At 46.3% G+C, this 24,878-nt stretch overlaps 1 protein-coding gene across 1 annotated transcript; it reads left to right on the top strand.

Moving 5' to 3' along the window:
* The first annotated feature begins 3,739 nt into the window (after positions 1–3,739).
* On the top strand, positions 3,740–20,127 carry SLC48A1 (solute carrier family 48 member 1). The gene is made up of 3 exons (XM_066616152.1): positions 3,740–3,939; positions 15,996–16,163; positions 17,086–20,127. The coding sequence occupies exons 1-3, from the start codon at positions 3,801–3,803 to the stop codon at positions 17,220–17,222; spliced, it is 444 nt and encodes a 147-aa protein (XP_066472249.1). The 5' UTR covers positions 3,740–3,800; the 3' UTR covers positions 17,223–20,127.
* Positions 20,128–24,878: the final 4,751 nt, after the last annotated feature.

Raw genomic sequence — 24,878 nt, 5'->3', positions numbered from 1 at the left:
TACGGTTACACAAGTGCACCAGCAGTGCCTGTACTAGCTTGTTGGAGGCCCTGGAGGTGCTGCACTAGGCCTCCAGTAATGGCCTCTCCCCACCCCGTTATGGTACATTGGACCCTACCACTTTGTGAATTCTGTGTTCAGCCTTACCAAGGCGGATCTCTGATGGAGATGGCCCTCAGGCAGTGCCTGACCTGGTCAACATCCCTGCACACCAGTGATGGTGTGCAGCATTTGAAGTATCCTCCCTTCAGACACCTCCTGGGGACCAGTGGTTGTTAGCAACCTTCAGTCTCGAAAGACTATGGTATCGCACTCTGAATGGTGGTTCTGGAACAGCGTATAGTGTGGCTGAAAAGGCCGATTCGGAACCAGTGGTATAGTGGTACATTTTGAACTGTAGGATCTTATTGTTACACCTTACCATAGCCATACCCCCAGAACCATGTTACTCTCTGATAGCTTTAGCATAACATAAGCCACATACTGTCTTTCAGGCAGCCCTTGGGAAAGACAGTGCCCCAGGGAAATTCCTGATTTTGCCTCCTGCTGAGCCAGAAGCTTCTTCTCCTTTCAGATCCTTTCCCAAAGGCAGCACCTGAGCACTCCTGCTGATGACAGCACCACTTCTGTTGTAGGATAACTCCCAGAGCTCCAGTCCTTCTTGACTACACCCCTGCTAGGAGCTAAATCTGACGTCTTTGCCAAGGCCAGGAAAATTCATTTCTCCTTGCCCAGACCTTCCAAGCTAGTTTTAATTGATTATTTCTATTGCTACAACTGGTTGTAGTGCACTGTTTTGTTTTAACAGTAATAAGTCAGTGCATTGACTTATTATGAGCCCTCACAGGATTCAAGGAGCTAAAAGGAAGTGGGCATGACCCACCAGTTGGCAGGGTGGTGAGGCATGTGGCCAGCTAAGTGATGACCAGTGATGTCACAAGCTGCCACCCACTCTAGTGGCCAACAATTCCACCTCAACCTTCCCCAATCTCATCCCAATCCGTGACCCTTTCCTGCCTCTCCACCTGCAGAACCCTGATGTTGGCCAGTCGGTATGCACCATGCTGCTGGCAGCACATTAACTTTATGGCTGCTACACTGGTGGCTATAAAGCAGCCGCCAGCGGAAGGGCTGCTGCAAAGGTTGGCTCCTTATTTTGCGGGCATACCTGCCAGTAAACTGGTGTTCAGGGAGGATAGGATTGGGCTGTTAATAAGGCATTGCCATATCTGAAAGTACTGACACATAGGTGGGCCATGTTCTGCCACAACTCCAGTCAGCATTGGGTACTGCTTCTTTATAAAGCAAAGTCAGCTAGGATAAAATAGGCCAAGTGACAGAACTAGGGGACAGGGGGTACAAGTTTAGTTTTACAGTAAACTGTGTGAAGGGTTGGGTCTATATGATTGCCTCAGGACCTGACCAATCCAGCCTAGATAGTCTTGAAACTAGAGACAAGTCTGCCAATAAGCTGCGCTTGTTTTTGTTGTTCCTCCCATCGGTCTAATTTTAAGCACTGGGCTTTCCAAGACAAATGATCAATATTTGAGATCTGCCGTGCACAGCTGTTCTCACACATCCATGGAGGTGAACAGAATATCTCTGTTCACCATGAGATTTAATCCTGTTTTTCTCTATACATTTCTTGGGTAAGGTGATTGAGCAGATGGTGGCATCTTAGCTCCAGGGGGTCCTAGGTGAGAAGGATTATTTGGACCCCTTCCAATGTGGTTTCAGGCTGGGCTTTGGGACAGAGACAGCCTTGGTTGCCCTGATGGATGATCTTCACCGAGGACTAGACAGGGCAGTGCATCCGTGTTGGTTCTGCTGGACCTCTCAGCAGTTTGATTCTGTTGGACCACTGCTTTGGCAACTGCACTGGTTGCCCATTTCTTTGTGGGCCCAATTCAAGGTGTTGATATTGACCTTTAAAGCCCTTCATGGTTTGGGGACAGGTTACCTGAGGGACAGCCTTCCCCCCATATATTCCGTCCCACCCTCTTAGGTCATCTGAGGAGGCTTTCCTGCAAGTACTGCCTTTCACCCAAGTTAGGGGGATGGTGGCATTGGGGGCACCACAATTATAGAACTCTCTACTGGGGGAATTAACACCCCTACATAAGAACAGCCCCACTGGATCAGGCCATAGGTTGTAATTTCTCTCCACTGTTTTGACCAAGCATCCTCTTTACTACCTTGGAGAAAGCAAGCAGGGGAAGTGCGTCCTGTTTGCCACTGCTTTTAACCACAGAAAAGGCCTGCTCTCCACATGAATGAGCAGGTGAGAGGCAGAATGGAGTGCGTGCAAATTTCAAGCTGGGGGCAGAGGATACTCACTGGGGACAGGGTGATCAGATGTCCTCTTTTTCCAGGACATGTACTCCTTTTTAGCCTGGTGTCCTGGAAAAAAACTTAAATGCCCTCCTTTTCCCTGTGAGTGGGCCCCTGCAGGCAGCACACAGCCTTGTAATTAATAAAATATACATAATAAATTATATGCAATATTGTTTTAAATGTAATAATAGGTCATATAGGGTGCAATCCTAACCAACTTTTCAGCACTGGCATAGCTGTGCCAGTGGGGCATGTGCGGCATCCTGCAGTTGTGGGGCAGTCACAGAGGTAAGGCAATGTTTGTTCTCTTACCTTAGAGTTGCATTGCCCTTATGTCAGTGCTGGAAAGTTGTTTAGGATTGTGGCCACAGTGTTTAAATTAACCACATGAATCCATATACAAATGTATTTAGCTTTTATTTTGTAATTTTTCTTGGGTGTCCTACATTTTGGGGTGCCTTGTCCTCTTTTGAGGCTACGACATCTGGGGAGATCTAAGAAAATGAGATCCCAATCCTATCCAACTTTCCAGCACCTGCCCAAGTGAAATGCAGCCCCAAGGTAAGGGAACAAATGTTCCTATACCTTGAGGATACCTCTGTGACTGCCTCCCCACCACACGATGTAGTGCGCACCCCATTGGCATGGCTACACTGGTCCTGGAAAATTGGATAGGATTGGGCCCAGAATGTGTAAAATATAAAAAACGAGGGTGGGGGGGGGAGAGACAGATGTGCCCAGGGTGGCCAGATGTCATAACTGCAAAAGAGGACAAGGCAGCCCAAAATGTAGGACATCCAAGGAAAATGTAGGACATGACAAAATAAAAGCTAAAAACACTTATATATTGATTTTGTGTGCTTAATTTCAACAGTATATTACTCATTAAATTATGGGCACAATCCTAACCAGGTCTACTCAGAAGTAAGTCCTATTTTGTTCAATGGGGCTTATTCTCAGGAAAGTGTGGTTAGGACTGCAGCCTATATTACACATAATTGATTAACTACAAGAAGGCCATGTGCTGCCTGCAAGGGCCCCGTCCCAGGGGAAAGGAGGACATTTAAGTTCTTTTCCAAGACACCAGACTAAAAAAGAGGGCATGTCCTGGAAAAAGAGGACCCCTGGCCACCCTGGCTGTGCCTGGGCATGTTCAGTGGCTTCCAAAGGCAGGGGGCTACGGAGAGGAAAGTGGGGGGAACCCCTGGGGAGGTCCTGCTGGAGCTTTGGGGGCAGTGATGTCTTGGTCTAGCCACGCCTTGCAGCAGCCCCGGTGAAGCAGGATCGCCCGGCTGCGCCTGAGTCCCCCCGTCCGCACGGAGCCGCTGCAGAGCGGGGCGTCTCCGGGAAGGCGCGGGAGGTGGAGCCGGGGCGGAGCGGAGCGTGTCCAGAAGCCGACGGCGGAGCCCTGCCGGTGGCACCTTCCTACCTACCCACCGGCGCGGCGGGGGCGACCTGGCTGCGGGATGGCGGTGACTCGGAAGCTGGCGATCCGTCTGGCCTACGCGGTGGCCGGCGCCGTCTCGGGGCTGTCGGTCTTCCTCTCCTGGAACCTGGCGCCCAGCCTGCGGCAGCCTTGCACCGCCGCCGCGGGAGGACTCTCCGGTAAGGGCGCTGGGGCTGGAAGGAAGGAAGGAGGGCGGCGGCAGGGGTCTGGGCTGCCTTGCAGGATTCCCCATCCAAGCCAAGGGTTGGAGGCAGGCAGGCGGCGTTCCCACACTTGCTCCAGACGGGGCTGCTGTTGGGGTGCACATTTGCCATGTTCCCATGCCCCACACCAGTGTCTGTGCGCACCCAAGATGATGCCACCTGAGAGCCCAAGGCTATGCATGTCTACTCAGAAGTAAGTCCCATTACAGTCGATGGGGCTTACTCCCAGGTAAGTGTGGATGGAATTGCAGCCTCGGAGCCCAATCCTAGGCATGTCTGCTCAGAAGTAAGTTCCATTACAGTCGACGGGGCTTACTCCCAGGTAAGTGTGAATAGGATGGCAGCCTCAGAGCCTGATCCTAGGCATGTCTACTCAGAAGCAAGTCCCATTATAGTTGATGGGGCTTACTCCCAGGTCAGTGTGGATAGGATTGTGGCCTGATTCCGGATTAACTACCACCCTAGTTCTGTCCTCACAATCACAATCCTCACAATCATAAATGTGTGTTGGCAAATACCTTCCCACCCCCATAACCCTGAATTGCAAACAGCTGCTTAGGGGAGCTCCCCCCTTCCTTTGTAAATTCAGTATAAGTCTCTTAAGGGTGCTTTGCAGATAAGTCTACAGAAAGAAAAACAGCCCAATCCTATGCATGTCTACTCAGAAGTAACTCCCATTAAGTTCAATGGGACCAACTCCCAGGTAACTGTGTATAGGATTGCAGCCCTGCAACACAATCTTATACATGGCTACTCAGAAGTAAGTCTCATTGTGTTCAGGAAGGCTTGCTTCCAGAGAATTGTGCATAGGATTGCAGCCCTAGTCCACAATGGTGTTTTTTTTTTGTATTAAAAAAAGCAGACCACTAACTTGCAAATGATGTTAGTTATGTGTGGCGCATCAACAGTGTGGTGGGGGCGAGCATCTCTCTTCCAGTTTACAAACGCTTCTTTGTCTGAAAGTAAGTCTCATCACTGGAAGGTTATTTACAAGTTGGCTTTTGATCTGGCCCTGATCGGAGAAGTGTCTTAAGGGAACCTTGCAAAGAATTAAATTTATTGGCTATATGACGTCACCCTAGACTTCATGCAACTAATGTCATAGAGTTAAAATATGAGATTCTAACGTGCTGCCGAAAAGGCACGTGCTAAGATATTATCTGTGGGTTCTGAAAGCCAGCTTAAAAAAATTATTAAATTATTCTGCTGTTTAAAATAGCGCTATTGTATTTTGGTAGTTGTGAGTAGTACTTGTGGACCATCCCACTTACCAGAATAAAATGGTGATTTAAAATTGGAATAGTAATCTCTAATCTATCTTGAGGGACACATTCTGCAGAGTAGTTACAGTATGATAATTATTACTGGGGTGGGAATCAAGCTTTAAGGAAGCTGCCAGTGCTGATTCTTACAACCCAACCCTTTCTCCTGCTTTAATAATAACAATAATGTCTGGATTGTAGCATCAAATTTTTAGCAGAGTAGGCAGCCCAGCATCTGGGCGTTTTCCCAAACCTATTTATTGTTTATGAAAATAATTTCTTAGCACCTTCTCCTGCACTCAAGGTGGCTTACGTCATAAAATAAAAATGTAATAAAATATCCAAATATAAAAATCACATAAACATGACAATGCAATAATTATCATAGATGTTAAAGAGGGGCAGCCAGGCTCCTGAATCTTTGCATTGAAGGTGGGTATTCAGCAGATGCATTTTCTGCTCCCACCTACCCCCTAGCCAAATGAGCTGTATTATCTCTGGGCATGTATCCATACAGCAGGAGAAAGGTGCAAAAGCTCTTTTAAGCTTTAAATAAAATTGGTCTTGCTCTCACTTCACTATTTGTGCACCTGTTGAATGTTGCACTTGGGGCTGTGAAATTACTATAGTATTTTCCCCTACATGTTGCTAAATAGAGTTCTATACAACCCATATGTGGTTTGCATATGTTTTCCTACCTGCAGGTGCTAAGGTCTGAACTTGAGACTTTCTGCATAGAAAGCAAATACTCTGTTATTGGGCTGTTATTATTTTATATCTCCATTTGTTTCTAAAGACTTCCAAATGGAACCACCCACAAAGGAGATGGAGATTCTCAGTCCTGATTCAGTGCCAGAGATCTGCAATTTTGAGAAATCGAAACAGGGTGGAAAAAAAAGCCCTGAAATACTAACTTCCTGGCTACTCTAAGGGTTAAAAGAAGGGAGACAAGGAAGATTCCTAGAGAGGTATTATTCTCCCTCATAGGAGATTGGGCTAAGTGAGAAAAAGAACAGGAAAATCAATAGCAATTCTGGGAAAGAGATTACACATTAATGATGCACCCAAACAAAACTGGAAAGAAATCAAAGAAAGAGAGTAGGATAAGACTAGTCTTTCCATGCAGCTGACCAGTCATGTTGCTGGGGGAATCTGCCCTGGCAACTTTGGCTGCTCTTCATTGAGCACTGTCATCAGGACTGAGCACTGTCACCAGGACTGAGTCACCAGTACTTCCCCAGAAGGGGAAGAGTTCCTATTTCTTTGAGTGACTAGTGTTCCACCTGGCTAATCCCTGATGCCATCCCTGCAAAGGCTTCCGTCCAGCCCCACAACCTAGTGTGATCTAGGGCAGGGGGTATCAAATTGTTTCTGATAGTGGTCCAAATAGCATTCATGGCACCTGCTAAGGACCAAAAGTGGAATCATTAAGCAAGAAGTGGCATCAATAAGCAGAAGATGACCAGAAATAAGCACTTTTATTCTCGTATAGAAACTCTTTAGCTACAAATTACAGAAGAGAAAATGTGCAAATCTTGTTCATAATTCCAAGATATAAGAGGGAGTCCAATCATCATGCTGGGAGAGCCCAGTTACAGTGGGGGCTGGATAAATTGCTTCCAGGGACCACATCCATCCCACAGACCTTGTTTGACACCCCTGCTCTGGGGTATGCTCACTTTGAAGTAAGGCCCACTCAGGGCCCAATCCTATCCAACTTTCCAGCACTGGTGCAGCCGCAATGCAGCCCGGAGGTAAGGGAACAAACATTCCCTTACCTTGAGTGCCTCCCCACCACAGGAAGCAGTGCATACCCCAAAGGCACAGCAGCACTGGCTCTGGAAAATTGGATAGGATTGGGCCCTCAGTCCAGTAGGACTTACCCCCATGTACACACCATAACATTTTGTTGCAGGACACCTCTTGTTGTTCCTAATCCTTACTGGTTAGGTAGTGATTTTTAGCAGGCATAGTGGAGCTATTGGCCATCTTTCTGTAAGAGCTGAGATCCCAGTTCTCATGCTGTAATATAATCAAGATCAGAACCTAGGAACAGACTGTGCAAGTGACAGCAGGCTTGATAATCATCAGTGACTGAGATAAATAAGGGCATTCCAAATTCAGTGCTTTCGGTGCCATGTTGCCTGTGGGTTTGTGGATCTTTCAGCCACCAGCAATCATCCATAGTTCATTTTATCTACCATGCAGGCTTTGGGAACAGCTAGTGCAAGGATCATGCTGTTGTTGCTGTTTCAGTACATGCGAGATCTGGCAAAAAGAAAGAACTTTATATTATTGTCATGTAACTTTGTATGAGAACATATCAGATGTTGGATTTGTTGATGAACTGGGTAGTTCAGGGCTTCTCAAACTAGGGCGTTGTGATGCCCCAGCCTGAGGGCCCTGAACTGTTACCCCTTAAGGGGCAGGGGCTGGGGGAAGGCAGTGTCATGATCCCCAGGATCGCATAGCTAAGGGGGCTGCAGGGACTGGCATTTACTTACCAGTCCCTGCAGCAGCTTCCCGGGGGTGCAGGGAGCCCTGCGCAACCCTCTGCAGGGCTCCCCAGCCTTCAAAAAGGAAAAGCAGAGTGATTATGCTCCACCTCGGGTTTTGCAGAAGCGGGACGCGATCGCTCCACTTTCACTTTCTGAAGCCTGGGGAGCCCTGCGGACAGTGGCACAGGGCTCTCCGCACCCCTGGGAGGCTGCAGCAGGGACTGGTAAGTGCATGCCAGTCCTTGCACCCCCCCCTTAGCGACACAATCCCCAGGATCGCCTTCCCCGCAAAGACTTTCTGTGGTCCTCAAACTCCCTGAGAGTGTGAGAACCGCTGGTAGTTGACTACAACAGTTCATGCTGTAACAAACCTCTTTTAAGAACCAGATCTCAAAAATTGCAGTTGACAGCACAATCCTATTGAGATTCCCACACTGAAACACAACAGCGCCAAAATGTTGTATCCAGTGTGGTAATAGAAGTTGTTGGCAGTCTCCCCAAGGGAAGGGGATATTTTTTCCTCTTAAGCCCTAGCAACTACAATGGGGCTACTCAGGCTTGTGCCAGCAAAATCACTGGCACAAGTATGAGCAGCCCCATTTAAGGAAATCAGTCATGGGAAAGGGGATAGGATACAATGGGATAGCCATTTCCGCCATTCCTGCTCCTCTTCTGGACCTCCCTGCACCCTGTTAACTCCCTCCCCACCCCCTGCTGGCTCACAGAGCGCTTACATGCTCTGGCAGGTGTGGGTCTCCAGCTGGTGCTGGCAAACTGGCAGAGGCCTTGCTGCTGGTACCACGAGCCTCTGTGCTGTCACAATGTGCCTTATGGCATGCTTGCATCAGCATGTGTGCTTGTTTTGCCAGTGCTCGTCTGGTTAGGATTGGGCTGTGAGATGATAAACCCATGCCTGGGCTGTACAACTGCAGGTGAGGTCTAATAGGATTAAATGCTTCCTCCTGCAAAACCATTCCTTTCATTTAGAAAAATAGGAATTGAGAGGGGGGAGGGTTTATTTTATCCTGGTTTCCTGTTGGTAGGAATGTCTCTTGTTGGGGTACATTCCATTATGGAAGCCCTCCCCTCCTGTCTGGAGTGGTGCAGTCCAGATATCTATTGACCACTTCAGGCTGATGCAACTGTACACTTGCAATCTGTTAAGACTCTCCCTAGATCTGCCTCCCCCCCCAACATCACCCCTGCTTTGTTCAGTTATGAGCATTCAGCACTGATCCAATTCTTGTCATGTTTTCAGTGCAAAATGGAGAAGAAAGATTGCAATATAAGGGGGATAGACGTATATGTATATTGCCATGCACATACCAGGTGCACAAGTTTCATCCTTCATATGGTTGCATCTATGAAATTGGCTTGTGCTTCGCAGTTTGTACAGTATTCTGTTTCTGACTTGGTGGCTCTGTAAGTAAGAGGTGTAAGCCATCACTTTCTAACTGTTCCTCAATTTCTTTTTACTTGGTTGCTCTTCAAATCCTTTTTTTTTTAAAGTAAATTTTTGAGGTGTGGAATGCCTTGGGTAACCGTGGACATATGTGCAGGATAAGCTTCCTACTTCAGCAGCAGGCTGTGAAAAATAATAGCAAAAATCCTTTGCATTGGAAGTTGAATGAATTAGTACATGTAACTAACGTAATGGAGATATCTCTGCTCCAATGGCCTTGATAGCAGGGACCCAATGGTAATTTTGGTCCATTGTATTAGTCCATACACTTAATGTCTCCATATGCATTATACTCCATGGCACATAGTGTTCCTACTCCCCCTCAGTTCTCACTGACGTGCCCCACTTAAGTAGACATTGGGGATCAGGAGCATAGAAGGAGCCCTCCTGATTCTGGGAATGAAAGTTGTCAACATAGTCCTTGAGAATGAACTTGTGTGATGGTTACTTTCTTCCTAAGAGGCTTTTGGCTATATTTAAACCACACAGGCTCTATTGGATAAAGTGAGGCTTTGAATTAAATTTTCTCTTGAGGGAATGTTTTGCCAAATGTGTAGATTAAAAATTTTTCCCTTTATGGAGTGGGAGTGAAAGATGTGAGAAATGAACAATTATCCTAGCCTTTTGTGAAAGGTGGGGGTTGCGCAGTTGATGTGAGATGAGTGCCTAGAAACTGTTCTATGCTGTTAGCAAATTTATGCTGCATTTGTTGCCATCACCCAATGGATGGGATGGATGACAATGTTGCCAAAATCAGAAATATAAGTACGTCAGATAACATTCATGTGACATTTACATATAATCAAAGTATAAATGCTTACAACTCTACAGAATAGTTAAAAACAAAAACAAAACCACAGGTCTACACACATTTTGCAGTCTTTAAAAGTTAGACATCATGCTCCCAGTGTGGAAGGGATTGTCACTCCCGAATTGGCCTTTTCAGCCACACTAGACTCTGTTCCAGAACCACTTTTCAGAGCGTGATACCATAGTCTTCCGAGACTGAAGGATGCCAATGAAAAGTTAGACCTATTCTTGGGTATTTTAGGGGTGCTGAATTGAAAAATAACATTGGTTTTGCCCAGTTGGCTCTAGTTTTGGGGGTATGGCATAGCTACCTTATATGCTGATTCAAACAGCTTCCTTGTGATGAAGCTATAGTGTTGGCCAGAACTAGATGCTATTGCATTGAAGCTATTGTATTGGCCCCCCCAAACTAGAGCCATCGGGCAAAACCAATGTCACTTTTGGTTTCAGCACCCCAAAAATATCCTAAATTTGTTCTAACATCCTTGGCAACTAAAAAAAAAGTAGGCCTGTGTAATTGCAGCTCAGTAGTAATGTACATGTGTTGGGTCCCAGCTTTAATCCCCCGCATCTCTGGTTAATTCATTTTTGCCCAGCCCAGAAATGTACACATTTGGTCCCTGTTGCGTATATGCAACATTGGGCAGAAATGGCTTTAAAGGATCTTGGGTAGCAAGGCCAGAAAATACCTCTGGGGCCTTGGAAATCTATTGCTAATAGAAATAGACAATACCAGGCTAGATGAACCTGACCTGATGGTACAAGGTAGCTTTATGAATTGGTTTCCTTGTGAATTACTTGCCTGGTACAAAATTCCTGTATGGAAGTAATTTTCTTTTAGGAATTTGTGGGAATCCTCTGTGTAGATTGAGTATGGGTTCCCTGTGCATGAATATGCAGTGAGATACATACATGAAGGTCTGCACATACTGACCCATGTAGGAATGTCATGATCCTGAAGCAGCACTTCAAGCTAAACCCAAGTAAAACAAAAACCATTTCATTGCCAACAGCTACCTTACAAGCCCTCCAGCAGCACTCCACGGCACACAGTGTTTTTTCACATTGCTACTCCCTCACAGTTCTCATTGTCGGATCCCAGGAGATGGGTGTTGTGCAACAACTTCCAGAGGCATGATGCAGAATGCCAGATGCGAGGGAGGGCACCAGGATGCAGGTCTCTTGTTATCTGGTGTGCTCCCTGGGGCATTTGATGGGCTGCTGTGAGATACAGGAAGCTGGACTAGATGGGCCTTTGGCCTGATTAAGTGGGGCTGTTCTTATGTCATGGTCATGTTAGTCTGGTACAACAAAGAGTCTTGTAGCACCTTAAAGACAAGCAAGTTTGTTGCAGTATATACTTCTGTGGATCTGGTAGAAGTGGACTGTAGTTCACAGAAGCTCGTGCTGAATGAATGGGTTTGTCTTTAAAGTGCTGCAAAAGTCTTGATAGTTGTGCAGCAAGCATTTAGTCTGAATGTTCTTAAGATAGCTACTTTTATCTGAACAGTTGTTTAGGTGGGTCAGGCCATTGGTGCATCTAGTTAATGTACCTCTTGCCCTCTGATATTCTTCAGTGTCTGGTTTCTTTTCTTTGATATACTGTAGTTTGTATGACAGTTATGGCCTGTGGCTGACATGGAACGGAAATTGCACTTGTAGCTAACCCAACGCGCTGTCTGTGACACTGGCTAGCCATTGTCTCCTGGGAAACTGGATAAGCAGGGCAGAGATGGTCATAGTGGGTTCTGTTTGTATTTCCTCAAATCCCTGCAGGAAAAAACCAATCCAGTTTGTTTCTGGGTGCAGATTGAATTGGGCATCCTGAGATGTAACGTTTTGAAAGTGCTTCACCTTGACTGGAACCTGCTGCAAGTGGCTGTGAATTATGGGCCCAACTGTTTGGTCTGAATCAGGCTGGCTCCTTCCAAGGGCTTAGCTGGCATGTGGCGGCTTAGTTGGCATGTGTCTGGAGCTGGCCCCAGTTGTTTCTTGTTAGATTGCATCTAGTCACTCCCAAGGGCCTTCCTGAAAAAGCTGATGTCCTGGTGGTACTGTGTGAAATCGGCTTTCTGTTACGGTTTGTTCCACCAGGGTAGGTACACTTCTCAGATTTTGTGCACTTGCTGGCAAGGGAAGGATGCCTCAAGGCAATCTAAAGCTGCTGGGAAGCAGCAAGGTGCACAGCTCACCATCCACTACAGTTGCTAGCACACAGCAAGAGTTATGGGCATTGCTGGAATACAAAGGCTCAAGTGAGGGCTGGCTCTGAAGAGAGTCAGGGATTTAATTGTCTCAGGAGCCAGGGTGGGTCTTGAAGTGAGACCATCCTGGGGAGGGGGGGGGATTTTTGACCTGATCTCCAGTGCTACCCTGAGCTACAGCCTTGAAGCTGCTTTCTTATACTGCTCTTGGTCTGGAATGTTGGCCGGGACTCTCACCAAGCCCAGATGCAGACTTGGGTGGGTGTGAGCCAGAAGACTCCATGTCTTTAGTGCTGGGAGCAACACAGAGCTGTAAAATGCATCCCCCCCCCCCCGAACATCTTCTCTCTCTTCCCGTCAGGCGTTTGGGGATGTCGCTTATCTCATTCCAGCTTGCAGAACAAGGGGCAAAAAAAAAAAAAAAGGAAAGCGTTGTTGAAAACAAGCTGTATTGTGGAGCAAACCCAGCTGAACTGGCCAAGAGTTTGTTTGTGCTGGAGCCGGACCAAAGAGCTCATGCTCAGCTGTATGGCCTTCTCACAGTTGCTTGTTTTCACCCTGCAGAAAGGGGCGAGGCAGCGCAGACAGAGGACACGGCTTTACCCACTGGATGACCAGAAGCACTAGCATGTCTTTGCATACAGGGGAAGGCCTGCCCACCATTGGACTGGTGGGGCGGGTGACGATGATGTGTAAATAAGAACCTAAGAACAGCCCCGCTGGATCAGGCCATAGGCCCATCTAGTCCAGCTTCCTGTATCTCACAGCGGCCCACCAAATGCCCCAGGGAGCACCCTGATAACAAGAGACCTGCATCCTGGTGCCCTCCCTTGCATCTGACATAGCCCATCTAAAAGGTCTGAATCCCAACACCCTTCTGTCCTTCAATCACACTCCTTCTGCTGTGTCTTGTAATGCTGGATGTGTGGGCAAGTTGTGAATAATTCTGAGAATGGATTCTACACATGCTTTAATTCTGATCTCTCAGGGTTTCAGTCTGGCACTGAAGACTGGTTCAGTTTCTGAGCCCTAAGCAGATCTTTGCACAGATAATGGTATTTTTAAGCTGTGGCTTTCGGGTAGCCTCCAGAAAGCCTTGCACAGAGGGACCTGATGGGAAAATAATCCAACATCTAGAAAGTATAATATCGTGCTGTATAAACTGAAGAAGCTAATAATCTTGGGGATTGGGACAACTTTATAAGTAGCAATGCGTGCAACTGAGAACCTAACTCCGTCTTTCCCAAACCTTTCATCTCATGGCTCCCTTGACCGCCCCGCCCCTCCCCGGCCATTGGCCACAGTTCCCCATTATGTCTTTCCACTGTAATTATCTCCCAAATTGGGATAAGGTATAGTTATAACTTGTCAGGGACTTATTTTGAATTTGCATGCTGCTGTGCAGGCAACTCTAAGCTGCAATTTTGTACAAATTTACCCTGACAGTAAATCCCATTAAACTCAGTGGCGCTTAACCTGACTTACATGCCTAGGCTTGCACTGTTAAAATACTCTTGCGGAGACTGTGCAAAGTTCTGTAGGTTGCCCAGGGTTTTTGCTGAGTCATTTCAAAGAGTTCCTTTCCTCAGCTTCCCACTTTTGCTAAGTCATTGTTTTCAGAAAGTGCAGCGTCAGGTGTCCCCCATATCACGAGGGGCCTGCCTCGTGTGCTGAATCAGATACTGACATGTGAGAATAAACTTCTGATTTGCGTGCATCCTGCTGAGAAGAATAGTTTAAGGGCAAAAGGATGACTTGGCTTTGCTTTTATTTTTCTTTCCCAAAAGCCAAAATACTGTAATAGGATCCAGAAGCCTGTGTTTCTGTTGTCTTTCTGTGGAAACTTGCATCTGCAATCTGGGATGTTCCCCTCCCCTCTGGCTCTGCCACACAGTTTAGAAGACTTTAGTGAAAGCTGTACAACACCTTAGTCCTCCTTTCGTTTTGCTCAGCCTCAGTTCTTCCTTTCAGAACTTTGCAGATGAAAACAAGGGTACTCTTGTTTCTTGCTGTAATACATCTTGCTGCTCTTATACTTTATCATTGGCATAATAGGGTCCCATTCTCCCCCACCCCGAAAGCCTTGCTGTGCAGGGGGTGTGAAATGATCATGCGGAACCGTACCCTTGCCAGGGTGTCAAATGGACAAGGCCTCAGCCTATCTGTTTGCCATCCTCTCCAACCTTCTGCTCCATTGGATAACTGGATCCTCTTCAACTTACAGGTCAATAGTGGCAACCCCTTTCTCCCTCCAGCTCCTACAAAGCACCAAATAGGCAGGGACAGGCAATTTGGAGCCCACCCACTTTCCCTCTGCTTACGACAGGTGTGGCGTCTATGCTGCTATTCATTTACAAGAGAAGCGGTGTGGAGCAAGGGGGCTGCCCATCACACTCATTGGAAAGATGGGATTTGCCCACCCATCTGCCCTCTGCACTCATTCACATGCATGAGCACAAACGTGGAAGTGGCATTTGGGGTGGAATTCAGACACCATGGGTGCACGCACTGCCCCACCTCTGTTATACATGACTGAAGGTTCTTCTCCAGTTGCTGTATGTTTAAATTGTATATGGATAACTTACCTTGGTACAATTGTAGCAGCTGCCAAGTCAGCAGCGTGCGGAAGAGATCAGTAGCAGAGCTTTGCATTCATGAGAGCCCTATTTCAGTCCTTAGCAACTCCGTTGAGAGTAAAAGTTGGAGGAAGCTGGAGGAAAAGCTGGTTACGGTTTACCAGCCCGTGGACTGGGTAAACTGGAGGAAAGTGGAGGAAAAGCTGGTGGAAAAGTTCATTATGGGTTACAAGTCATAGTAGGTATGTGTAAGCTCTTGGTTTTAGAGGCAAGCTGCCTCTGATTGCCAGATGCAGGGGAGGGCACCAGGTCGCAGGTTGTGTTTGTTGTCTTGCATGCTCCCTCAGGCATTTGGTGGGCCACTGGACTAGAAGCTGGGCTAGATGGGCCTTTGGCCTGATCCAGCGGGGCTCTTCTTATGTTCTTATGTTAGTATCCTATATGAAATAATATTATGAGACAGAAAAAGGAACATGTGTGTATGTCTTCAGCCTTCTTGTTGGCAACCAGGTGCTAGTGTGAGATAAGCCCAGTGTGCAGAGCTGATGACCATTCAAATTGGAGGAGAATTGTGTGCTCCTCCCCTCTCTCTAACTTTTGGGGCTGACTCTTGGTTGAGATGATTCCAGGAGAGCCTTTGAAAGTGCTGTCTGCTTCTGTCATGTGTTAAGTTTTTTGAACTATTGTTGCATATTGTAGATTTATATTATACTATTGTAAGCTTCCGCAAAAGCCTGAATTGGCTGGGTTGGGACAATCTTTTTTTCCCCCAATAAAAAAGAAAACAAATGGGATACAGAACTTGGCAGTCTTGAATGCCCGTGTACTATTTGGTTCTGATTTTGTAAAGTAAATCTTTTCCATCTTTCAAGTTTTACCCTGCACATAGAAAACTAGCATGTTGGGGAGAAGAATTCTAACCTTGCTTCCTTCCTGACATGCTAATGTTTATTACAAATATGTCCAGGGAATATTTTGCCTTTTGGAAGACTGCTGCCCCCCAACTTGCTGTCTGAAGCAGTGGAGTCGTTTTTAATATCTTGAGAATTAGTCCTATGCCTTCTGTAATGTGGTGTGCAAGATGCTTGAGAGTCTTGCCTTCTGAGAACCTGAAAACTAGGCAAGGTTGCTGATCAACCCTCAATTTGTGTTCCTGTTCATACTGATTCTGTTTTTCTCTCCCCTCTTTCCTGAAACAGGTGTGCTGGCACTCTGGGCGCTAATCACACATGTGATGTACGTGCAGGATTACTGGAGGACCTGGTTGAAAGGCTTGAAGTTCTTCCTCTGTGTTGGCATTCTCTTTTGTGTCCTCTCTATAGTGGCATTCTGCACATTCCTGACTCTGGCCATCACACAGCACCAGTGTAAGTGTTGCTTTGGATCTTCTGGTTTCCACTCTAGCAAGAGCAGAGTCTGCTCAGGGCACATGTACCAACACCCTGCCAGCCTTTTTTCACACTGCTGCCTAGTTGTAGAGTTTTGTGTTAGAGTCCCTGGCTTTTGGTGTCTTGGGCACACTTTATACTTGTATCCACAAGTGGTTTTTTACTGTTTGTTTATATTATTTATAAATCAAACAAAAAGTTCTCCAACAGGCTTGTGCAGCAAGAGAATGCGAAGATGGTCCCCTGTCCCAAAAGGGCTTCTAGTCTAAAAAGAGAGGGGAAGGGAAGCGGAGGCCAGGGAAGAAGATGCAGTAGTTTGATGCCTGTCGAGTTAGGCTTAGTCATCCTGTCACACAGCCAGTGTAAGAAACCTGTCCCTCTGTCACTGCCAAATGGCAATGGCTGCTGTAGGACACAGTTCTTGATAGGAGGGTCCAAATGGCAGCTGGTCCTTGCAGTAGCGTTCCCAGCGGTGGGGGCACAGTGCTAAGTTTTGCAGGTGCCTCATCGCGCAATGTACACAGCCTCTCACTTTCAGAGCCATTGAGGTGCCTGCAAAACTTAGAGCTGTGCCCCCACCCCGTGCTACTGGGTCCTTACCAGGCTGATGGAGGTTGGTGTTTTGCCTTTCTTCCTCTGTTGCAGTTGGTGGAATTATTTCAGCATGTGTCCGAAAAGGTGAATGCCCTTTGCCTTTCCTTTGCTGATAAGGTGAATATCCTTTGCCATTCCCCAGCACCTGTTTTGCACCAGGCCTCCAGGAAATGGGCCTTGGCATTCTAGTACAAAAAGCCCAACTAGGCCCCTCAAAGCTGCCCCTCTGTCTCCACCTGGCGTCATGAGCCGACAAAGCTTATGCTCCTTGACTAAAGTGCTTGTCTGCGTTTGTTCCCTGTGTCAGCCCTGCTGGACCCAAAGAGCTACTACCTGTCGTGCGTCTGGACCTTCATCTCCTTCAAGTGGGCCTTCCTCCTCAGCTTATACTCGCATCGGTACAGAAATGAGTTTGCAGACATCAGCATTCTCAGTGACTTCTAGGAGCTAGACTTTCATCTTGTCAAGGATTGGGGCATGGTTGAGAGTGGGGCAGCTGGACACTTGAGCAGGCTCTCAGAACAACATGCTGGCAAGAAGGGCACCTACAGAGGGCCGACAACAGAAGGAACCCATCCCACCTCTGCCTTTTCTTTCTTGGCCTCAATAGCTTCTTTCCATTGCTTGCCGTTTGGCTAGTCCTGTCAGTTGTGTGTTTTGATGCCTTTCACGAGAGTGTTGTCATTTTTGTTTTTGGAAAAATGGTTCAAGAAGTTCTGTCTGCTTGCGCACCGTGGTCCCAGGGAGCATCTCCTAGGCTGGATTGCATTGTTTGCTTCCCCCTCATGCCATGTTTGTGAAGCCACGGGTTACAGCTCATAAAGCTGAAGGGACTGGTAAATGCATCCCAGGGTGACCTTCATAGCCTTTTTGTTGACGAGGCAGCTGCCATTTTGGCTACCTGTGCTTCGTAAAGGCCCAAAGATGTGAAGGGAGGGTTGGTTTGTACTACTTTCATACAGATGTATTTTCATAGAGCAAGGCATGAATTCGTTTTAAGAGAAGGCTATTTTGAACAACATTCTTCCCTGCCCCTTTTTAAAATATTTATTTTTTGAGGGGGCTGTTCACAGCTTTAGGGAGAAGGGAACCTGTTGGTATTTGTTCATAAAAAATGCTCCCCCCCCCAATCCTGCATCTTCTCCGGGTACTTTTAAATGGTTGGGGTTGATGTTTTTAGCTGAGATTTAGGTTATGCTGAATAAGCTGTGGCAACACTGACTCCGTGGTATGTGGAGGATTTTGGAATACCTTGCAGAGCATTCAGTTGCCAACATCTTCTCTTCCTACCCAGAGAGTTGTGTTTATGTCTGACACTGTGTTATGTTCTGAGATGAGAAGAGCTGAGACTGCCATCTTAATATTCAGATCAAGACAGCCAGCCCCTGCATGGTTTTACATGGAGCTGGTTTTACAACTGCATCTCGCTACATGACCAAAGCCTCTGGGCCAAAGTGTGTAACTTCCTGGAGCGGTACCTGCATTATTATATACATACATTTATACATGTTTGGGCAGGGGGTGCAAATTCAACTCTCCGTGTAGGAAAAAGTCAGGTCAGAATGGACCTTTGCATAGAGGATTTTGGTCAGCTTCTGGTAACTTTATTAAATGGCACCACAGCCACATTCTAGCATTTTGCAGTGTGTTGCGTGTAAACCAGTTTAGCTGTATTAATGGTGTGTGTATGTGTGTGTTTAACTTTTTAATTGGAGCATTTGGATCAAATTTGGTTGGGAACAGAGCTAGAAAAATGAGATTGCTTGCAATGTCAGAAGAAGGATTGGGTGCTTGGACACTGTCACTGGAACTGAATATCTGTTTATTAACTCTTGTAAAAGTTTGCAACTCTAAGCTCATCCAGAAAGGTTCAATAATAATGCTGTGCATTTGTGTCTGGGCTCTGTGTTATTCCCCCATTGGACTTAGTACTTGCAATATTGATTGCACATACTTCCTGTCTAAGTTTGTGCTAATCATTGATTTCTAGCTGTTAGCATCTGCTTGAGTATAGCTGCCTAGATCACTGGGTCCCATTTAAAGAAGGGTCCCTTGGGGACTGGGCCAGTCGATGCACAGCCAGGATTTCTTGGTAGAACTTTAAATAGGGAAACCTAACTAAGGAGGTTTGTCCATATATCTCACTATGTCCTGAATGTGTGAACCTAGACAAATGGTGCTCCCCAGTGAATCAGTCTATGAGGTCTGATGGGGCTGACCCTAAGTGGGCTGTACAGTGGGAATCCTATGGCTTGTTTGTGGATACAGAAATGATCAACCTGGGATCCTGGCTTAACATTACTCTAAAGCAGGGGTCTCCAAACATTTTGGCCAGAGGGCCGCATCAAATATCTGGCATGGCGTTGAAGGCTGGGGAAAAAAATTTAAATATAAAATTTATATAAATAAATTAGAGATGGAACTTAGATGAGTGAATAAATGAATGAATGGGCTCATTCATTCAAACTCTCTGGCCCTTAGAACACCCTCCAGATGCAACCTGAGCACAGCTCCAATCATGTTTGGCCAAGTGGGCCAGAGGCTTTCAGGGGACAAGAGGCTGACCGCGGGCCAGATTGAGGCTGGCCATGGGCCACATCTGGCCCCCGGGCTGGGGTTTGGAGACCCCTGCTCCAAAGAAAGGTGGGTGAAAACTTGACAGTGTAAAAAGGCTGGAGGTTCAAGGAGTGTGGTTATAGCAGTGGTGTGGCCGTTGGCTTCTAGCAAATGCCTGACCTTTCAAATGCCTCTTGTGCCTTTTAAGTAACTACTTGCCAGGGATAGACTCATCAGCTGTAGTCCTGGAGTGACTGGAAGACTGACATCTTGACCTTCTCCCCTGAAACCAAGGTACTCTTCTAGGTACAGAAGCATTTTGGGGAGCCTTATTTTGGCATCTCTAGGGAGGGGTTTGGCAACTGTAGGAAAAGCCAAAGGCCTAATCTGATTGGTTGATGGACCATGAGTCATGGTCTGTTCAGTAGAATGGAGAAATGTATCCTCAAACTAGAATGTGATTGGCTTGTGTGGGAAAATATAACAACCATGCCAAGAGGGACAGGGAAAGCTGGAACCCAGCCATATCTATCTTCTTTGTTCTCCAAGGAAGCCATGGCGTTCAGCTCTGCAGAGGACTGTGGCCTGTGGTGCCACATGATAGTTTTGCACTACATTCATATGCTGCTTTTCATCTTTCTTCCATCCCTGTCTTGCTCTGCCCCTAGAAAGTGTGACATTTTCACATGTTGTTCTCCCCTCTCCATGCACAGCGTTTGGAGTTGGTGCACAAAATGGCTCAGTAAGAAATAGCTGCTCTCACCTGCTACTTTTCTTACAAATAAAGGGGAAAAAAAACAGCAAATGTGTGTAACTTGGTATTTTGTGGCTTCCCCCTGCAAGAAATATTCCTCCTGCTGGGCACTGGGTGGGGGGGGGGAGGCAAAGCTCACAGGCAAGGAGGCTCATTGTGAAGGTGCTCTAATGTCCGAGTGGTGCTAGTGGAAGGCCAACCCTATACTTGGGTGGAGATCAGATTGCTGTAGGTGGGCGCAGGAGAGTGTTGGTGTGCACACCTATGTGCGTACATAGGTATTTGAGGGAAGAGAACTGCGTGTGTGTAAAACTCACTTGTTTCCCTGACTTCTTGCCCTGCAAGCATTGCCTCTCTCAAAGAAAACCTGGATGCTTAATCTAAACCAGGGCTGAATCCCTGAAATAGGAAGGGCAATAGGCAGGCGGGGGAGGAGTGAGAGAGCTTGATGTATTTGCATTGTTATCTCTTGTTCAAGAAGAAATATCCATCAGCTGCCAAAAACTTGTGCTAACTTACAGTAAAAGATTGCAGTTTTTCTCTTTTTGGCCTGCTTTTTCCATCCGTTGGTTGCCCTAGGCAGCTGACGTCCATAAAATCCTCAGTCACACTGAAACTATCTTGTATAAAGAATTAAAATAACAGAATTCCAGAGCATGATCTGTAAAAAAAACTTATCCACTAGCATTGCTAAAGCAAAGAGCCAACCTCCAATGAGAGTTCCCCACTCTCATTGGAGGTTGGCTCTTTGCTTTAGCAATGCTAGTAGATAAGTTTTTTACAGATCATGCTCTGGAATTCTGTTATTTTAATTCTTTATACAAGATAGTTTCAGTGTGAATTGATCTGTGATCAATTCTCCAATCTCTTTCTGTGTGTGTGTGTGTGTTTTTTAACCCAATCTAAATCCTCCCTCATGGGTGCTTTTTTACAAACATTACAGAGAGGGGAGATCTGAGCATGGATCATGTTTGTCTTCGGCCTTTCACAGGTCTAGGTCTAATCATCAGCTAACTGTGAGGCTTGCCTGGTAGTCCTATGTATGCTGTCTTGAGTTCCACGGTGCAAGAAATATGGGCGATAACTACTGAACTAGATCAGAGTTTAAAAAATATATTTTTAAGCCATTTCTGCCCAACGTTGCGTATATGCAACAGGGATCAAATGTGTATACCTGTGGGCTGAGCAGATATTTAAAAGTAAATATGGCAGTATAAAGAAGCTGCAAAATCTCTGCAGTGGCCATATGACAATAAGTATCAGATGGCACAATCCTAGTATGCCTGTTTACTCCAAAGTAAGTCACACTGTGTCCTGAACACACTGTGTTCTTCACAGGGAAAAGCTCTAGGGACTTTAGGAATGAAGGAAAGCAACATTCAGCACTAATTACCAGGTATGTATATATATATATATGTGTAGGCTTCTGGCCTGAATGAGCTTCCAAGTCAGAGAACAGCACAAGCCTCATAGGAAAATATTTCATCAGAAGTGTGGGCAAAAAGTGGTACCAGGTGTGTGCCTTCAGACTGATGTGCAACTATGTTGCAAGCCATATGCACAACCTGTTGAGCAGGAGAGGAAGTGCCATCAGCCACCAGCGTGTGCATGTCGGGCAGCACCAGGCCAACCTGTGAGAACGCCTACCTTTCACTGGGACGCTAACAGAAGAGAAGCAGAAAAGGCATCCAGCATTGCTCCCCAACTGAGCACTGCAGAAGGCAACCCCGAATTTGCAGGAATCTGCATGCCAAAGTGCAAAACAACCTATGGGGAGGCTCTTCATTCTCAGATACAGTATTTCATTGGAATGAAATTTCTGCATCATGGTGAAGAGTTGGTGTACAAAACTATACCTGCCCACACTGTAAAGATTTATATAAAGTACCAGTCTGTGGTTGAAACCATCCCTTAATCTACAAATGATCAATTAATACAATGAGATAAATTGTGTTCCCTTAAAGGTAAGCGAAGTTAGTTCACACCGTTCTAACGATGCAAGTGTAACAAAATGTACATTCATTTACAAAGATATTATTGTACACACATATTCTTGTGCATATCATACAAATATGATTCTCCCATTTTGGGCAAGACTGTTCTGATCTAATGCAGCAAGCACAAGTGTGGGAAGGAAGTCAACACAAAATTTGATCCATCCCATGCAATGTTTTAGATCATGGTCTGTCAAATTGTAGATTGGGACGAACTAGGTGGGTCACGAGTGAATTTCAGGTGGGTCCCCATTCATTTCAATATTTTATTTTTTATTACAGTAGACTTGATGCTACCATGGTATGTGACTGTATTTGGGGAAATGTACTTTTCTGTACTTTTAACAGGCTAGTATGTATATGCTTTTAACAATGATATTCAGTGGGGCTTACTCCTGGGTAGGATTGCAGCCTAGGGCTGTGATCCTAACCACACTTTCCTGAGAGTAAGCCCCATTGAACAAAATAGAACTTACTTTTGAGTAGACCTGGTTAGGATTGTGCCCTAGGATTGTTAAAAAATTCTCCTGCTTGAAGATATCACTTCCAGTCATGACATCATTTCCAGTAGGTCCTGACAGATTCTCATTCTAAAAAGTGGGTCCCAGTGCTAAAACGTTTGAGAATCACTGTTTTTAGATAGAAGACGTCACGTAAAAGGCAGGCCTGTAGGCACAGGTCTCAAAGTGAGAGGGCCTAAGGTGGCACCCAAGGGATGAAGAGGTTGGTCACTGGGGGTATAATGCAGAAGATTAGCCATTGCCTGGGGCAGAGGTAGTAGTCCTCAAAATTAAAGTTATTTAATGCAGATACAATAGAATGGTAGAAAATGTAAGAGGATGTGCCTCGTGTCTTTGCACACTAGCCAGGGCATTAGAAGGGGAATCGAGGTGGGCTCATTCCTGAGCATTGCTACTACCTGTGTACAGTATTAGATCTCCATAGGGGAAAGGCTCTAGGGACCAAGAAGGGAGGAAAGAGAGGGCCTGGTGGAATATCTCTGGACGGGACCACGATTTGAATTCTGGGAGGAAAGAGAGGGTGCCTTTAATAAATCCACCCCCTGAATCTCCCTCCGTTTTAGCCAAATCATGCTTCCTAAAACTGGCAGTCTAGGAGACCATTATGAAAGGTAAAGGGGCTGGGTCCCTTTTGCCCCCTCTAATGGGAGCACTGGCTCCAGACTCTGTGGCTATATTCTGGAAGAAACGCCATGGCAACCCAGGCCCTTTCTCCAGTATTCCAGCCTGGGAACCTTCACGCTCACCTCTGCCAAGCCCAGGCTGGGGCACCATTTGTTTAGAAGATGCTGCCAGGGCCTGTTTCCAGTCAGGCTTCCAGGGCCTCGGCCTCTGTGTTGGCGCGTTGACGGGGCGAGGCGTGGATGCTTGTTTCTCTTCATCTGTGGATTTTTGTCACGGAGCCAAGAAGCAGAGATGCTGGTGGGAGGCCTCCATAATTGGAACATTTGGGATGCATTTGGATCCAAAGGGCCGGGGCGGCCTCTCCGCTTTGATGCAGTTCCTGGAGCAGGACACGTGCCAAAGCTCTGTAGCCCTGCGGTTAAACACCCCAGTCCTGTGATTCTGCAGCAGCCAGCTGCCATCTGGAGCCAATTACAACTGGAGTGAGTTTGGAAGGCCTCTGCTAAATCCCCCCCCCACCGGAACATCTGTCTTTTGGGGGGGGCGCCATGGGGTGGAAGTCACTCACCCCTCGACCTGACTGGCAAAATGTCTCCAAAAACATCCCCGAGTCTTGAAGAGCAGCGATCAGAGGAGAAGGTGATGCTTGTGGGCATCAGTATATTTGGGGGTTGGGGGGACAGGAGAATTCCACGCCATTCCATTGAGGAGTGTGGGGGAATAGAGAGCTTGTATGAGCATGTGTATCTATTGGACCAGGGAGGTCAGAAGTGCCTATGTGAACTGGCTGTTCCAGGGTTTCAAATAGGAGACTTTCCAAGCCCTACGTGAGTATGCCAGGGTGGAACTAAGACCTTCAACATGTACAGCATGTTCTCTACCACTGAGCTCAAAGCAGTGCCCAGACAACTGCCAAGCCATAGCTCTTTTCTCCTACACTGCTGCTTCCCAGCAACTGGTATTCTGCTGTATGAGCTGCCTTTGAGCCTGGGGTTACATGACTAGTAGCCAATGATATGCCTCCTCCATGAATGTATCCTTCTTTACAAGCCACTAAGACCAGTGGCCAACACTGCATCTTGTGGCTGTGGATTTCTTAAATTAATGTGTTTCCTGAAGATGTGTAATGTGTTTCATCCTGCCTGTTGGGAATCTACAGCCTCTACAACTGGAGGCTGCTCTAAATTACTTGGAAATAGACTGCCTCTCACTAATTTTGCAATCTCACTAAGGCTGCAATCTTAGTGTACACATTTAGCTGGAAGTAAGTTCCACTGGACTCAGTGGAGCTTACATCTGAATAGACATGCATAGGATTGTGCTGTAAACAAGGGTTACCAATGTTTCAACCCTAAACTGTAGTCTTGCTTTTAACAGCAATGTAATACGTAAGCTGGTTTACGTGATTAAGAGGGGACAGTATTTACATGCTGTGAAAAACCATGCCTGCTGATTTTTCCAGATCAAGCTGCTGCTAAAGGTACAAGAGCAGTATAGGCCATTTTGTCTTATCAGTTGGCAACTCTAAACTGACCACAATTGATTCACAGAATCAATCTTTCTTAAGTTATTTTAAAACAAATGTGTTGCTTTTTGGTAATTTAGGGGTAACATTTAAATCTTTTAAAGTTCAGATGGATTACTATCAAGG

This window comes from Tiliqua scincoides, chromosome 2 (assembly GCF_035046505.1).
Source record: "Tiliqua scincoides isolate rTilSci1 chromosome 2, rTilSci1.hap2, whole genome shotgun sequence".
NCBI lineage: Eukaryota > Metazoa > Chordata > Lepidosauria > Squamata > Scincidae > Tiliqua > Tiliqua scincoides.
Note: the sequence above shows the minus strand (reverse complement) of the source record. Positions and strands in the feature narration are given on the sequence as shown.